The 18,027-nt window shown below is 32.9% G+C and overlaps 1 protein-coding gene across 1 annotated transcript; it reads left to right on the forward strand.

The window, feature by feature from the left end:
- Positions 1-13,735: 13,735 nt before the first annotated feature.
- Positions 13,736-16,451, forward strand: LOC120207534 (pentatricopeptide repeat-containing protein At5g03800). Its single transcript, XM_039206984.1, has one exon. The coding sequence runs from the start codon at positions 13,774-13,776 to the stop codon at positions 16,408-16,410; it is 2,637 nt and encodes an 878-aa protein (XP_039062915.1). The 5' UTR covers positions 13,736-13,773; the 3' UTR covers positions 16,411-16,451.
- Positions 16,452-18,027: the final 1,576 nt, after the last annotated feature.

An 18,027-nucleotide genomic window follows, 5' to 3' on the forward strand; every position in this document is an offset into this window, starting at 1 on the left:
GCTCCGAAAGAGTTACAAGAATTAAAGATCCAATTGCAAGAATTATTGGACAAAGGATTTATTAGACCGAGTGTTTCACCATGGGGAGCTCCAGTTTTGTTTGTCAAAAAAAGGATGGATCCATGCGTCTTTGCATTGATTATAGGCAACTAAATAAAGTGACCATCAAGAACAAGTATCCACTTCCCCGAATTGACAATTTATTTGATCAGTTAAAGGGAGCTTCATTATTTTCGAAGATTGATTTACGTTCTGGGTATCATCAATTGAAGATTCAAGATAAAGATATTTCAAAGACAATATTCAGAACGAGGTATGGTCATTATGAGTTTATTGTGATGCCATTTGGAGTTACGAATGCTCCAGCTGCTTTCATGGATCTTATGAACCGAATATTTCAACCCTACTTGGATCGATTCGTAGTGGTGTTCATCGATGATATCTTAGTGTATTCGAAGTCGGAAGAAGAGCATAATTTGTATTTGAAGATAATTCTACAGACTTTGAGAGAAAATAAGCTTTATGCCAAACTTTCCAAATGTGAATTCTGGTTGAAAGAAGTAACGTTCCTTGGACATATGATTTCTGCCGAAGGAATTCGAGTGGATCCTCAAAATATTAAATCTATTTTTGAGTGGGAAATTCCAAAGAATATGTCAGAAGTCCAGAGTTTTCTGGGGTTAGCTGGTTATTACCGAAGATTCGATAAAAACTTTTCTATAATAACATTACCTCTAACTAAGTTATTGAGGAAATATGTAAAATTTGCTTGGACTCCGGAGTGTCAAGAGAGTTTTGAAAAGTTAAAGAAGATTTTGACAGAAGCTCCAGTTTTGGTGCAACCCGAATCTGGTAAGAACTTTGTAGTGTACAGTGATGCGTCTCATAACGGTTTGGGATGTGTGTTAATGCATAAAGGTAAAGTGGTGGCCTATGCTTCGAGGCAATTAAAATCAAATGAGAAGAATTATCCAACACATGATTTGGAGATGGCGGCAGTAGTGTTCGCTCTTAAGATATGGCGTCACTACTTATATGGTGAACGATGTTATTTGTACACAGATCATAAGAGTTTAAAGTATTTGATGACTCAGAAGGAGTTGAATTTAAGAAAAAGAAGATGGGTGGAATTCTTAAAGGATTACGATGTAGTGATTGATTTCCATCCGGGGAAAGCAAATGTAGTAGCTGATGCCTTAAGCCAAAATACGTTTGCAGCTTTGCGAACTCTTAATGCCAGATTATCAATTAGTGAAGACGGTGCAATTTGTACAGAAATGACTCTCAAGCCATCGTGGTTGGATCGAATTAAAGAATTGCAAGCTAGAGATGAAATGTGTTTGAAAAAGCTACAACAAGTGAAAGAAGAGAAAGTAAAAGATTTTGAGATTAAGTCGGATGGGAGTCTGTATTTTCAAGGGAGGTTGGTGATTCCGGACCATGATGAGTTAAAGAAAGATTTGTTAACGGAAGCTCATTGTAGTCCATTGACTATGCATCCGGGAGGAAACAAGATGTATATGGACCTTAAAAGTTGATATTGGTGGCCTAGAATGAAAAGAGACATTACAGAATTCATATCTAAATGTTTGACGTGTCAGCAAGTCAAAGCTGAACATCAAGTTCTGTCTGGACTGTTGCAACCTATGTCTATTCCTCAATGGAAATGGGAGAATGTAACAATGGATTTTGTAGCGGGGTTACCTTTGACCCCGAATAAAAGAGATTCCATTTGGGTGATTGTAGATAGATTGACTAAGTCTGCTCATTTTATTCATGTACAAGTCGACTTTTCCATGGATAAGTATGCTGAGTTATACATCAGGGAGATTATACGTTTACATGGAATGCTTGTTTCTATTGTTTCGGATCGAGATCCTAGATTTACTTCACGATTTTGGAAATCATTGCATAAAACGTTGGGAACTCGGTTGAACTTTAGTACAGCGTTTCATCCACAAACCGATGGGCAATCCGAGAGAACAATCCAAATTTTGGAGGATATGTTAAGAGCTTGTGTTATCGAGTTCAAAGGATCATGGGAAAAGTATTTGCCTCTTGCTGAGTTCGCTTACAATAATAGTTATCAATCAAGCATTAAAATGGCTCCCTATGAAGCTCTTTATGGAAGAAGATGTCGTACGCCCCTAAATTGGTATGAGCTTAAAGATAGAGAAGTCCTCGGTCCAGAATTGATTCAAGAAGTGAAAGGAAAAGTTCAGGTTATTCAGAATAATCTTAAAGCAGCAACTAATAGACAGAAATCATATGCAGACTTAAAGAGAAAGGAAATAGAGTATTAATTTGGAGACAATGTATTTTTAAAAGTATCTCATTTGAAGAAAATTTTGAGGTTTGGACGTAAAGGAAAGCTGAGTCCCAGATTTATTGGTTCATATGAGATCGTGAAAAGAGTGGGATCAGTAGCATATCAGTTGGAATCACCATCTGAAATGGGAAAGATTCATGATGTATTCCATGTCTCAATGCTTCGGAAATATCGATCCGATCCCTCCCATATCGTTACCCCAGAAGAAGTTGAAGTTCAACCGGATTTGACTTATGAAGAAGAACCGGTTAAAATCTTAGCATACGAAGTGAAGCAATTGAGGAACAAGACTATTCCATTGGTTAAAGTCTTGTGGAAGAATCATAAGGTAGAGAAAGCAACATGGGAGCGTGAAGAATCAGTACCCCCATCTCTTTGCGCAATGAAAATTTGAGGACGAATTTTCTTAAGGGGGAGATTTGTAACAGCCTCAATACCGGGTTAGTGACTAAATTATAAAACTTTAGAATGTGGTGATTAAAATAGAATGATTGAATAGTGTTGAATTTGGTATAGGGTTGAATCGCAAGGAAAAATTAAATTGAAGGATAGAATGGTCATTTATAAGGGAAAATAATTAAGATTTCTTATATTTGTATTAGTTACACGTGGAAGAAGGAAGAAAAAACATAAGCTTCCAGAGTTCTCTTCCTTTCTCTTCTTGTTCTTCACGTGTGAAGCTAAGCAAAGGTGAGATTTCTTTTAAGTTGATTATGTGCTGAAATTTAAGTTGGGTTTTGACTATTAGGTGATAAGTAAGATTAAGGAAAGCTTAATTTGCTGCAAAACAACAAAATGAAGAGTGTAGGAGGATTTAAAGATTTGGAGTTTGTGAATGAAGTTTCGAAATAGAGTTCATAATTGGAATAAGAAGTTGAATTTGACTTGTCATCTATCTAATTAAAGGATATGAAGTGTTGAAATTAGATTTTGAACATGTTGGAATTGAGGTGAAATTCTTGAATTCTATGTGGAAGTTTGGATTTTACGTTTAAAGAAGTGATTATTGAGTAGTAATGAGTATAAGTATATGTATGCAAGTTAGAAACATTTAAGGAAGTGAAATAAGAAGAATTGGGGAGAAAAATGGATGAATTTTGTGATTAAAATAACAATTCTGGGCTATGTGCCTCGATGCACTCTGATAAAATTAAAACATCGAATGCCATTAGTGCATCGATGCATAAGGAGTGCATCGATGCACCCCATTGAATAAAAACATCGAATGTTATTCGTGCAGCGATGCATAAGTAGTGCATCGATGCACCCGTTAAGGAATACATTGATACACTGTAGAGTGCATCGATGCATATCCTCATTAAAGATAAAGTTATCCTTTCTTTTAGAATAAGAAGTGATAGTTTAGTATATATTAATTAGTATATTGATATGTATTAATGTATTACTATGTAGATATAGAACGTAAGCCTATTCCGGAACAATCAAATGATTAATATCGAGTCAAAACGAGCAAGGCTAAGGTGAGTGCATCTTATGGTTTAAGTGTATAGAGATAAGACTTGTGATAAGTCTATCTTTGATAGTTGAATTCATAATTTCATATTCATGTATATGCATACATGCATTATTGTTATAGTGATTTTGTGCACAATTTATTATGCTTTAATATGATATTATGTGAACAAATGCCATTGCAAGGGTAATATGATACAGGTATGTGAATATTGAAAAGAATCATGTGTATATGAAATAAATTATGTGCTATATGAGAAGTGATAGCAGTGATATGATAATGAGAATTTTAATTAAGCCCATGTCCTTTAATATGAGAAATATGGGTATAATTGGCATGCCAAGAGTCGAGGGATATACAGTGGTCCTTCGGGACATAGTGGTTCTTCGGAACAATCAGTGGTCCTTCGGGAAATAGTGGTCCTTCGGGACAAATACTGAACGAATGTTTGGTGCCCCATGAGGGAATTTATTGAGCTGTGGTGACAGCATTAGTGCACAACCTCAATTTACTCAAGTACCTCTGTTCTCAATAATGTACATGGGCAATTTACAGATAAATGGAATGGAAAAGTGTATAAGAAGTAAAGTTCAGATGTGCATATCATGTTTACATATGTTATCATATAATATATATGTACATTGAAATATCATGATAAAAAGGTAAGGGTGCGTATGCATGAATTTATTGTTACATGTTCATTTATTGCCTCACTAAGTCTGTGACTTAGCGTGTAAGTGATTTACACGTAGGTGCCAAGAAGCAGGAAGATCAGAATTAAGAGCTTAGTGGACAGTATACTTTACAGGAAGGATCAGATCAGGAGTAACTTGCAATGTAGGTATTTTGTTGTAATTAGTGTGTTGGCATGTAAACAATTTGTGAGTTATAAATGCTCTGATCAATTTTGTGTAGTATGGTCAATTTTTGTAAATTAACAGTCTTTATTTTGAATGAAAGTTTTTAAATTTCCTTGTTTTTCAATAAGTGTCAAAGTTTGAAAAGTCAAGGTGACACCTCAGACTCGTATTCGGGTCGGATACGGGTTGGGGGTGTTACATGTTATACCCCATAAATAAACTAAAAAAGTTTGAAAGTTGGATTAATTGTTATTTTCCCATGAAATTGTTATTGGTGTGCCCATTGTTTCAAAGAATATATTTGAACGGTGTAGTTTGATACTACTTTCTTGTTAACACCAGAATTTTATATTTTCTTTTATGAATTTCGTGATTCTTTTTATGTGTGTTTAATCATTTGGTTTTGTCCTTTTATATTTTGTATATTCATCACAATTCTTATTTTTTATGATATTGTGGATGAGTGAATCACATGGGACTCAAAGCTCGCAACAATGTGATCATAGTTCAACTTAAAGTTCACAAAGTTCTACATGTAAAGTCAATGATCCAACGAGTAATAAAAATGTTTGAAATAGACAAAAACTATGAGTATCATGTTAGAATCATTTCAAAAAATATGTAACTGAAGATGGAGAAAATAGGGCAAAATGCAATTATTGTGACACGACTTATTGTATGGAAACTGGGGGTTCTACAACTAGTTTGAATAATCATTTGAAGACATGGTTAAAAAACCTCGAGACAATACTTCAGATTCTAGACAATCTGAAATAGCAATATTTCGATCTAACCTTAAAAGTGAAGTGAAATAACTTTCAATCTGGAAGTTTGAAGAAGAGGCTATTAGAAAGGCATTGATTCACATGATAATCATGGATGAGCTACGTTTTCGAATTGTAGAGAGTGAAGGGTTTAAGTCATTTCTTTCTTTAACATGCCCAAGATTTCATCTCCCTTCTCGTTTTACAATTAGAAGGGATTGTCTCGATTTATTCAACTCCATGAAGAGATTAATGAAGAATATTTTTGAAAAAGATACAAGCATAATTTTTTGACAACTAACACTTGGACTTCACTGCAAAGGGTATCTTATATGGTTCTAACGGCACATTAGATAGATGATGAATGGATGTTACAAAAGAAAATAATAAACTTTTGTCTGATATATACTCATAGAGGTGAAAGCATAGGCCAAGCCCTTGAAAAGTGTATTCGAGATTAGGGGATTGAGAGAGTCTTCACTATTATAGTTGATAATGCATATGTTAATGGTGTGTATTGAATATTTGAAAAAGAAATTGAATCATCAAAATATTTGTGTTACAAATGGGAAATATATGCATATAAGATATGTTGGGCACGTTATTAATCTCATCATACAATAAGGTGTTAAGTATACTTCTTTGTCTGTTGATAAAGTTATAGATGTTGTAAGGTACATAAGAGCATCACCATCAAGGATGAAAACTTTCTATAATCGAGCAGAAGAAGAAATGCTAAATACTAAAGTTCATTTGTATTTAGATATGCTTACTAGGTGGAACTCAACATATATGATGTTGAATGTGGCTGAAAAATATGAACATGCATTTGATTCATATGCTCGTAATGACAATAGTTTTTTTCTCGACCTCACAGTTAGAGATTGAGTCCCTATATTTGATGATTGGGAAAATGTTCAAAGAATTGAAAAAGTTTTAGAGCCTTTTTATGATCTTACATTAAAGGTGACTCGATCATTACATGTCACCTCTCATTTCTTTTGGGAAATATTGATAGACATGCATTGTTTACTTAATGAATGGATAAATTGTGAGGATATAGAAATAATCTCCATGGTTTCAAAAATGAGGGAGAAGTACAACAAGTATTGGGGTGATGTCAAGAATATCAACTTCATAGTTTACTTAGCCATTATCTTAGATCCGCGACGGAAAATGGACTTTGTGAATTTTGGGGGTATACTTGCTTTTTCCTAATGTTGCTAGTGAGGTTATGAATATGATTGATAAATAATTGCATTGTTTGTTTGATGAATACTCTTCCATTGTCGAGAGATGTAACACCCATCTCTCATATACCCTTCCGTACACGAGATACATATGTCACATCATTTTTAAAATAGTTTCACATTTGAAAACCCATAAAATTTTGTTCCTTTTTATAAAAAGGTTTTAACTTAATAATAATAAAACATGCATTAAATTTACGTAGATAAACAAAAGAAATGTTCAAACATTTCATCATTTTACATAATGATAAATACTTTTCAGTGCGTTTTTACTAAATCTATTACATGCCAACTAAATACATCAAAAGTAGACATGGATGTCGTACTGTTACTGACGAGGCGATATTTGCTTTGATGTCCGATGGTCTCCTTACTCAACTTGTATTAAAACCTACGCATGAAATTAACACACGCTAAGAAATTTCTTAGTGAGGCATAAATAATCATAAGAAAAAATTTAAACACAATTATATCATGACTATTTTAATTTCCAATGATTATTTCAATACATTAAACACTCTATAGTTTATATCGGTAGTGCTAATACCGTCATTTCTCAATCATTACTATAATTTATATGGGTTGCATACTCACTACCAATACGAAAATTCACCAACTTATTATGAATTTTTTATGTCTGTACATATAGTTCTCATACAAAAATTCACACATTTAGTATGAATTTCTTACTTTTGCACACATAGTGTCCATCCGGAAATTCACACACTTAGTATGAATTTCTTAATTTTGCACACATGGTGCCTATACGAAAATTCATACACTTAGTATGAATTTCTTAATTTTGCACACATAGTGCCCATACGGAAATTCATACATTTAGGTGGCGTTTGGTTCGTTGGAATGTTTCCGAGGGAATTGGAATCTGTGAAGGAATTGAAATCTGTCAGAAATTGGAATCTGAATCTGAAACTTGTTTGGTTGGCAGGAAATTGAATTGGAATCCAATTCAATATTCTGTTTGGTTCGCAGACATGTCAGATGAATTTGATTTCAGTAATGTAAAATGACAGAATTGCCCTTCTTGTTTTTTTGCTTAATTTTAGTTTGTTTTATAACTTACATGTAGTAATATATTATAAAAATTTTAAAAATATTAAATTTCATTTCATTTTATTGATTGATTATTCATTTCAATAAATTATAAAAAATCATGCTAATAAACATCATAAGTTAAAATCATCACAATCAAAATATGTTAATAAGTTACCAAAAGATAGAGCAATATTTCGATGCATCCCAATCGAAGTATGTCAATTAGTTACAAAAAAATATACCAAAAACTTACAAGTCCAAAAAACCAATCATCGTCCTTATAAACAACCCAATTGATTTCACTACCCTTCCAAAATGTATTTCACCCAGGAGTCTCTATCGCCTTCTTCCAATTGCCAAAAATATGTCGGATTCGGGAGTCGGTTACAATCAAGGAAAGGTTAGCACCCTTGAACTGTCCTTTCGTTACTACGTAATTTCCAGTTGTCTTTAATTAAAAAGATTGTAACTTTAAATTAAAAGGTAAAAACAACGATCTAAATCACTTACCCCTGATAGATTCTAAAGTGTACCCTTAAAAAAGTCGAGAAGCATGTTAGAAAAAAAGGCAATGAAAATAAATAAACTAAAGACAAATAAAATAAAGGAAATAAAAATAAATGAAAAAAGGAAAATAAGATAAAGAAAAGACATAAAAAATAAAATAAAGATAAAAAAAACTAAATAAAATAAAGAACATAAAAAACAAAAGAAATAAAAAATGAAGAAAAATAAATAAAATAATCAAAATAAAGATAACGAGCAAAATAAAATAAAAAAAAGAATAAAATAAAGGAAAATACTAATGATTGTATATACATAATAAACAAATAAAAAAAGAAAACAAATGAAAATAAGAAAAAAAAACCAATAAAATAAGAAAAATAAAAAGTAAATATATGGAAAATAATGATGAGGGTAGTATGGTCAAATTTCACATTCCCTCCTTAAAAGGATTTTAATTCTCTCATGTTATGTATGTAATTTACTTTCCCCTATTTGATGGAAAGTTGAAGTCATTTAGGATTCTAATTTCCTTTGAAAACTTGAACCAAACATGGGAAAGTGGTGGAATTGGATTCCAATTCCCCCTAATTCCAATGGATTCATACGAACCAAACGCCTCATTAGTATGAATTTCTTAATTTTGCACACATAGTGCCCATATGGAAATTCACACATTTAGTATGAATTTCTTAATTTTGCACACATAGTGTCCATACAGAAATTCATACACTTAGTATGAATTTCTTAATTTTGCACACATAGTGCCCTTATGGAAATTCATATACTTAGTATGAATTTCTTAACTTTTTATACACAAAGTGTCATTCGGTAATCACTATACATATATCAATCAATCATACATTTATGACTATCGTACACATAAGTACATATTAAATGCACTCACCTGGCTTGCCTCACTATGAAATCCAAAATGCAAAGTTGATTACTCAGGTACTTGGCCTTTGCTTTTTCTTTTGCTTGACTCTAGAGCTTGATTTCGATCTACTTAAACATAAATCAAATACACGTAACAATTATACTTAAACATTACTCATTAGTACATATTATTAAATTTTATATAACAATATCAACCTATTTTAAGATTTCTGGCTCAATAGTATCGATACCTCTGTCATGGTATAGATACTACTATACTATGGTACTGATACTCTATTACGTCATCGATACCATTTTTGCATTATGCAATCAATGGTATCAATACCTTCCTCATAGTATTGATACTCCCCTTTCGGTATCGATACTTCTTACATCAATATCGATACTTCTCGCACCAGTATCGATACTTCTCAACTGATTCTTCCAATTTCAAGCCTATAGTATCATTACTGTTCTATCAGTACCGATACTCTTACCCATATTTTCTATTTTTCAGCCTGATTCTTACCCAAATTTGGTCAAATTTCCTTATGCTTACACCCAACAATGCCATTAAACTCTTCTTTGTTTATCCCTACTAAATTCCCTTCATTTAGCTTCTTAAAATACTTAACATCTCCCAAGAACATTTCAAACTAAGAATCACACCACTTTTTCTAACTTGTTTTTAAACCCATCCAATGCTTCTAATCTCTCATTTACCTCTTTGACAAGTCAAATCTACTAATAAACATCAATAAACACTCATATCTTAACATATCATTTCAAAATTCATTTTCTTAAATCTCCATTATTTCCTCTATCTCATAGTTTTAATCTTATATAACATTTCTTTAAGCTTACCTATCACTTAAGTTTGCAAGAACCAACCAAAATCGAAAGGAAACACTAACCAAATAAAATCTTACATTTGCTATGGATGAGAGCTTTTTCCACGGGGAAAGAAAAAGAAAAGAGAAATGACTTTTGGTAACCTATTTTCCCCTTTCCCTTCTTTACTTTAAAACCTTATTAAAACAAATTTTAAATTCATTTTCCCCTTAAAAGACCAAAATGCCCTCTTAATCATCCATTATTACAATTTAGTCTAAACCATTAATCCAAATCATTATCATCTTTTATCATTTAATCAAATAAATCCTCAAATTTTTAAATCCTTTCAATAAAGTCCCTAATTCGATATTTGGGGCATTACAGGAGAACTGTGAGCGTTTAATGAAAGTCAATCAAGTATTCCGAAAAAAGTGTGGACTTGTATCAATCAAAGGCGAGTTTCGTTGTGCAACAATATTTGTTGAAGAAGCAACAAGTTGGTTTGGAACAAAAGTCTAAGTTGGATAAATATTTAGATGAAGAGGAAGATGAAAACAACTCGAGTTCATTTGATTTATTAATTGTGGTGGAAAGTGAATAGTCCAAGATACCTTGTTCTTGCACAAATGGCTTGAGATGTTTTCTCGATTCCTATTTCGACAGTTGCCTCAAAAAGTGCATTCAGTACCGGTGGACGTGTTCTAGATGGTTTTAGAAGTTCATTAACTCCGAATATGGTTGAAGCTTTGATTTGTACTCAGAATTGGCTTCGAAAATCTAAAGATCCCATCAATCTTGACGAGTATTTTATGAAACTTCAAGACATGGAAGATGGTAATATTTTTGTTTTGATTTGTAATGTTAATTTTTTTACTTTATTTATATAATAAATTTATTTATAATTTAACTAACATGTTTGTTTTGATTTTTTTTAGATTTATCAAGTATAGTCGATAAAGAATAAGTTTTTTAAAGCTACCGATAGTGCATGAAGAAGAAGATGAAGTTTAAGGTCTTTGACAATATAATTCGAGAACTCAAGATGTTGTTTGTTGTTTGACTTTTTAGACTATCATCGCTTTGTTTTTATTTTTTTGTATCATTTTGTGATGTTAGATTTTCTAAACTCTACTATGTAATTGTTCGATTTAGTTATTAATATATTTTGGGTACTCTTTTCCCTCCTTCCACTGTCTTTGGTTTTGCTTCGGCATGACTTGAATAAGAAGGGGGTTTTAATGAGACCCTTTTTAAATGAAAAAATATTATTTTATAGAGAAACTCAAATAACTCGACTCGAAAAAATATCAAGCAACTCCGAGTTGTAAAATATGACTCGTCAACTCAAATAGCTCAAAAGTTTTTTACTCAACTCGACTCAAGTCCATTGAATGCTCACTCCGACCTAGGGATGGCAACAGGCCGGGTTCAGGCCAGGTATTGGTCCCCCCGTCCCCGCTTAAAAAACTGCGGGGATTTAAACGGGGATCCCCATCGGGTAATCGGGGAAAATCGCGGGGAAACGGGTATCCTCGTTTAGCATAAACGGATATCGGGCCGGGTATCGGGCCCGATATATATATTTAAATTAAATATATAAATATTATATATATTTTAATTTAAATTACATTTATTAATATTATATATATATATAATAATTATTTTTAATATTTATCGGGTCGGGTAATCGGGGCGGGGATTACCAAACCCGTCCCCATCCCCGTTTAGCATCCCCAAATCCGACCCGTTTAATTCGATTTTCGGTTTTTCCCGTCGGGTTCGGATTTTTTTGCCATCCCTACTCCGACCACTGTTTTTCAAGTTAAAGTTGTCAAACTTTAAGACTAACTTGAACCCAAAAAATAATAAAGGTAAACCATAAGTTTAGTACTTAAACTATTACTTTTTATTCTATTTTGATATTTAAATTTTATTTTTTCTGAAAATCATATCTAACGTTTTATTTAAGTTTAATTTTGATACTCTTTGTTAAAAACTTAACATAACTGACGACGTATCGTTTTTTCATTGATGATCTAACATTACCTTATGATGACACGTCAACATCACCTTTAAGTTTTTAATGATGGGACACCAAAATGAAATATAAACTAAACGTTATTAATAATTTTGAAAAAAAAAATGTTTAGATATTAAAACATAACAAATATAATATTTTAGATACTAAACTTGTAGTGTACCTAAAAAATTAATCAAATTGAAAAATGTTGTTGAGTTTAGGGTAAAATATACAAATAGTCTCACTTATAGGGTATTTTTATCGAGTTTTTCAATTATGAAAAGTTACAAAATAGTCATTTGATTTAAAAAAAAAGTAATAAATCGATCCTTTTTCGTTAAAAAATTATACATTAATAAAAAATTTAGCCCTCAACTTTCACATATTATCATAATTTAGTCCTAATTCTAAGAAATTAGCCTCAATATTTTAAAATCACATCAATTTAATCCATTTTCTAACACATTTTCATTATTATCCCCTTCACAGTCATCTTTTACCGTCTTGACGGTCATCGTTCCTTCACCATCACCACCATCCATCATCATTCTATGGTTGATAATGGCACCAATTTCAAAAAGAAATTATAAAAAAATTACAATCTTCAACCTCCATTGACATTTATGCTCTTCACTCTGATTCTGCTTCGCCATCTCAAGAGTCCAAAAAAAAATCCCAATAAAAACACCCTAGTCCCAGTCACCGTTCTCCTCCTTCATTCCTAGGTCGATGTCGTCAAGATTCAATTGATTTATCGAGCTCGAATCATATGTAACTTGTACAAGCAAATTTGTTTGTGAGCTCCGAGGCCAATAATATCCAACACTTAATCTAACAACAAAATATATTATACTCCATCGGGATGATGAGAAAGAGAACCAGGGATAAAGGAGACTTTGATGGGTCATCTGTTGAAACTCGATTGGATATCGAGGATTGATCTGGTGCTGAGGGAAGCGAGGAGGAAAGTGAATTGTAGGATCATGAGGTTTTAGGAGATCGCGGACAAGATATTACAAGCAAAAATCAATAACGATGAGGAATATTACATGTGGTGAGGGATTGAGATGTAATGGTGAATGAGATGGAAAAGTTGTGCAAAGAGAGAGGCGCAGGTGAGTTGAGATGCTTGCAAAGGTTCATATAAGAATGGTTTTTTTGAACGACGACGATTGATGACGATGGTGAAGAAATAATTACTGACATGACGCTGAAGGATGATAGTGAAGGAGATACTCCTGAAAATGAATTAAAAGAGGGATTAAATCAGTATATTTTAAAATATTAAATATTATTTTTTAGAATTAGGAGCAACTTGTAACAATTTGTAACCAACTTATCTTGCTCCTTAATTCTTTCGCTCGCTTTTCCACTTCACTTGAATCATCGAACCTCGTCTCTGGCTTCACCATCGACAACGCCATCTCCATTTCCTCCACCAATAACACTCGGTTGAACCTTTGTTCTGCGTAGAGCGACCACGCTACCACTGAAACGCCGACGGAAACAAATTCTAGCGCTGAGTTCCAGTCATGGCAGGGGAGGACGCACAGAAAGTTATTATTTTTTAAGTAAAATAATCGTTTTATAATTGAAAATTATAAAAAAAGCTCTTTATAACTAAAAGACTATTGGTGTATTTTATCCTTAATAGCAAGATATATAATGCACTTGCACGTGTGTAAAACGCACACTTTTAGACGCGTGGAGTGTTCGGGTAAATAAGAAGGTATGTAAATTAAGGAGCAATAAAACGATTGAAGTACCGAAGTAATATGTTTGCGCCTCTGCTTTTTGTCTCAATCCATGTCCACCGTTATCCATCCCCAAAAGCGCCCTTTCCTCCGCCACTGTTTCCCTATCAAACCACCGCCAGCTCCACCGTACTCCTCTTTTCTCCCGCTTCCCAAACCCAAATCTCACCACCGCCAGCTCCTCCTCTCCTCCCCCACCTCACTCTCTCGGCACACGCTCCCTAAAGCACCCCCCATTCTCAATGACATTAATTCCTTGCTTTCTTTACTTAACCTCTCGGTCCAGTATTCTGACGCTGACCTGGCGAAAGCTATTCATGCATGCTCTCTCAAGTTTCCAGAAGATAGCTATTTGGGGAATTCTCTAGTTTTAGCTTACCTGAAACTGGGTCTTTTAAATCTTTCTCTCAACGTTTTTGTCTCTCTTTCTTGCCCCAGTGTTGTAACATACTCGTCCTTGATTTCGGGTTTTGTGAAATCAAATCAAGGGAGCAAAGCGATACGACTTTTTATGAAGATGAGGGCTGAAGGTATTGATCCTAACGAGTTCACTTTTGTCGCAATTTTAAGTGCTTGTGTTAGAATTTTGGAGTTAGAATTGGGATTTCAAGTTCATGGGTTAGCTATCAAATTGGGTTTTTTGGATAGTACTTTTGTAGCCAATGCTTTGATGGGCTTGTACGGGAAATATAAGGGGGGTTTGGGGTTTGTTTTTAATGTGTTTGACGAAATGCCTGGAAGAGATGTTGCTTCGTGGAATACAGTGATTTCAAGTTTGGTTAAGGAAGGGATGTATAAGAAAGCGTTTGAATATTTCCGTGTAATGCAAGGAATTGGTTGTTTTAGAGCTGATTTTTTCACTATTTCCGCTGTTTTGAGTGCTTGTCAAGGAAGCAATGCTTTTATGAAAGGCAAAGAAGTTCATGCTCACGCCATTAGAATTGGATTAGAGGGTAATTTGAGCGTGAATAATGCACTTATTGGACTTTATACTAAATGTGGTAGTGTAGGAGATGTGGTGGTTTTGTTTGAGAGCATGCCTGTTAGGGATGTTATTACTTGGACTGAAATGATTACTGCCTATATGGAATTTGGTTTGGTGGATTTGGCTGTGGAGGTTTTCAACGAGATGCCTGAGAAGAATTGCATTTCTTACAATGCTCTTATGGCGGGATTCTGCAGAAACGGTGAAGGTTTGAAGGCAGTAAAGTTGTTCATTGAAATGGTGGAAGAAGGTTTAGAATTAACTGATTTCAGTTTGAGCAGTGTTATTAATGCTTGTTCGTTGATCATGGATGCAAGTGCTAGTGAGCAAATTCAAGGCTTTTGTGTCAAGTTTGGTTTCGGATCAAATGTTCATGTTGAAGCAGCATTGGTAGATATGTGCATTCGGTGTGGAAGGATGGCAGATGCTGAGAAAATGTTCCACATTTGGCCTCTTGAACATGATAGCTCTGTTGTTTGTACATCAATGTTATGTGGGTATGCTCGAAACGGACAACCTGATGAGGCAATTTCCTTTTTTCATAGATGCCGACTAGAAGGAACAATGGATATGGATGAAGTAACTTTAACTTCCATCCTCGGTGCATGTGGAACTTTAGGGTTTCAAGAGATTGGAGAACAAATTCACTGCCATGCTCTTAAAACTGGGTTCATGACTGATTTAGGGGTGTTGAATTCCATGATTAGCATGTACGCCAAATGTGGGAACATGAATGGTGCAATCAAAATTTTCAGTGTTATTCCCATTTGGGATGTAGTTTCATGGAATGCTTTGATTGCTGGCCATATTCTTCATAGGCAGGGCGATGAGGCGTTATCTGTTTGGTCTAAGATGCAGGAGGCAGGCATTCAGCCTGATACAATTTCTTTGCTCTTGGTTATTTCTGCCTATCGACACACTAACTTGGATTTAGTGGACAACTGTCGTAGGCTATTTCTCTCCATGAGAACCAATTATGACATTGAGCCTACTTCACAGCATTATGCTTCCTTTGTTAGTGTTTTAGGACACTGGGGTTTTCTTGAAGAAGCAGAGGAAATGATCGAGAAGATGACTCTCGAGCCAAAGGCATCTGTTTGGCGTGCTTTGCTCGATAGTTGCAGAATTCGATCGAACACGAAGATAGGGAAACGAGTGGCAAAGCACATACTTGCAATGAAGCCACAGGATCCCTCTACATACATACTCATTTCAAATCTATACTCTGCATCTGGGAGATGGCATTGCTCTGAAATGGTCAGAGAGGATATGAGAGAAAAGGGTTTCCGGAAAAACCCGGCCCGAAGTTGGATCATTCATCAGAACAGCGTACACTCATTCTATGCAAGAGACAAATCGCATCACCAAACGAAAGACATCTTTCGAGGGCTGGAAATTCTAGATTTGGAATGCAAAAAAGCCGGCTATGTCCCGGACACGAGCTTTGTTCTTCATGAGGTGGAGGAGCATCAGAAGAAGGATTTCTTACTGTATCATAGTGCAAAACTAGCAACAACATACGGGCTTTTGATGACCAAGCGTGGGGAACCCATAAGGATTGTGAAGAACATCCATGTATGTGGAGACTGCCATACGTTTATGAAATTCGTTTCAATCATCACAAAGAGAGAGATCTTGTTGAGGGATGCATCTGGATTTCATTGCTTTCGAAATGGGCAGTGCTCTTGTAAAGATTATTGGTGATTTATCTTTTGCTATATATTCGATAAACCTCATTCAATGCTTTGGTAGTACGTAGTTTTATATCTTCATACATCTCTCTGCCTCTTTTGAGAGGTTTGAAAGGCAAGTGTTGTCATAAATGTATTTCTATGTCACAAGGTTTTTTGTAGGAAAAATAAATCATTTCTAAAGTTTTTTTTTAGATTTTATTTTTATTTTTATTTTTATTAAATTCAAGAGAAAACAATTCATCAATACACTTCTATTTTGTTAAATAAATAATATGTCTGAAAATGTGTACGACTTTTTTTTTAAAAAATTTGAGATACATGTTAACAACTATGGAGGCAATAAGAACACACATGTATAAGTTTAAGGGTCTGTTTGTTTCCCGTAATTAGAATTACGGAATTGGTTTTCCCCGAATTTCCGTGTTTATTTCAAGTAATTCGTTTTCTGGAAAATGTTTTCCCGTGTTTGTTTCACGTAATTTGTTTTTCGAAAAACGTTTTCCCGTGTTTGTTTCACGTAATTCGTTTTCCGGAATGTAATTCATTTTCCTAGTAACAGAATTTCCTTTGTGTTTTCTGTAAAATGACTTACGGATTCATTTTCCGTAAGTCATTTTCTGAATTTTTCACTTCAAAGCAAAAATACTCAAAATAATTTTATTTTATGAATTTAATATTAATAAAATATTTTAATATCATTTTCATCAAAATATTAATTATTAAAATATTTTTATTAATATTTTTAATAATATAATATTATATTTTTTAATATTATATAAAATAATCAATTATATTATAATAATATAAGATATTATATTTTTATTTTAATAATATATAATAAATTTTTTTATATATTTAATAATGAGTAATATTATTTATATATTTCAATAATATTTTAGTAAAGATATTTAAAATATACTAATTAATATTTTTAAAATATAATATAGCACTATTACTTTAATAAATAATTAATATAATTTATAATATTTTATAATATTTTATTTCACTAAAATATACCAATATTAATATTTTTTATTAATAAAATTATAAAATAATATTTAATATTTAATAATAAATAAATTATTTTAATATTTTAAAATAATAATATTAAGTTTTATGATAAATAATATTATTTATTATATTTAATATTTGTAATAAATAATTTTTAAAAATGGAAAAAATGTTTAAATAACATCTTCCAAACATCATAAAACGTTTTCCAGATGTTTTCCAGAAATGTAATTCATTTTCCAGAAATGTAATTCATTTTCCAGAAATGTAATTCATTTTACAGAAATGTAATTCATTTTACAGAAATGTAATTCATTTTCCAGAATTTAAATTCCAGTAATTCATTTTCCAGTAATTCAAATTCCAGTAATTCATTTTCTGGAAAACCAATTACAGCTAAACAAAAAGACCCTAAGTTTTATTTTTAAAATCAATAAGTACTTGTTTCAAAGACTATTTTAAGGAAAAATTCTATAGTACATGTCACGCACCGCAATGTACCATTAATTTTTATGGTAAAGTTTTTAAATGATCATTAAACTATACTAAAATAATACTTTTGAACATGAAACATTTAAAAGTTACATAATATCTCATTCAATTCCCATTTTTATTA

This window comes from Hibiscus syriacus, unplaced genomic scaffold, assembly GCF_006381635.1.
Source record: "Hibiscus syriacus cultivar Baekdansim isolate YM2019G1 unplaced genomic scaffold, ASM638163v2 tig00014862_pilon, whole genome shotgun sequence".
Lineage (NCBI taxonomy): Eukaryota > Viridiplantae > Streptophyta > Magnoliopsida > Malvales > Malvaceae > Hibiscus > Hibiscus syriacus.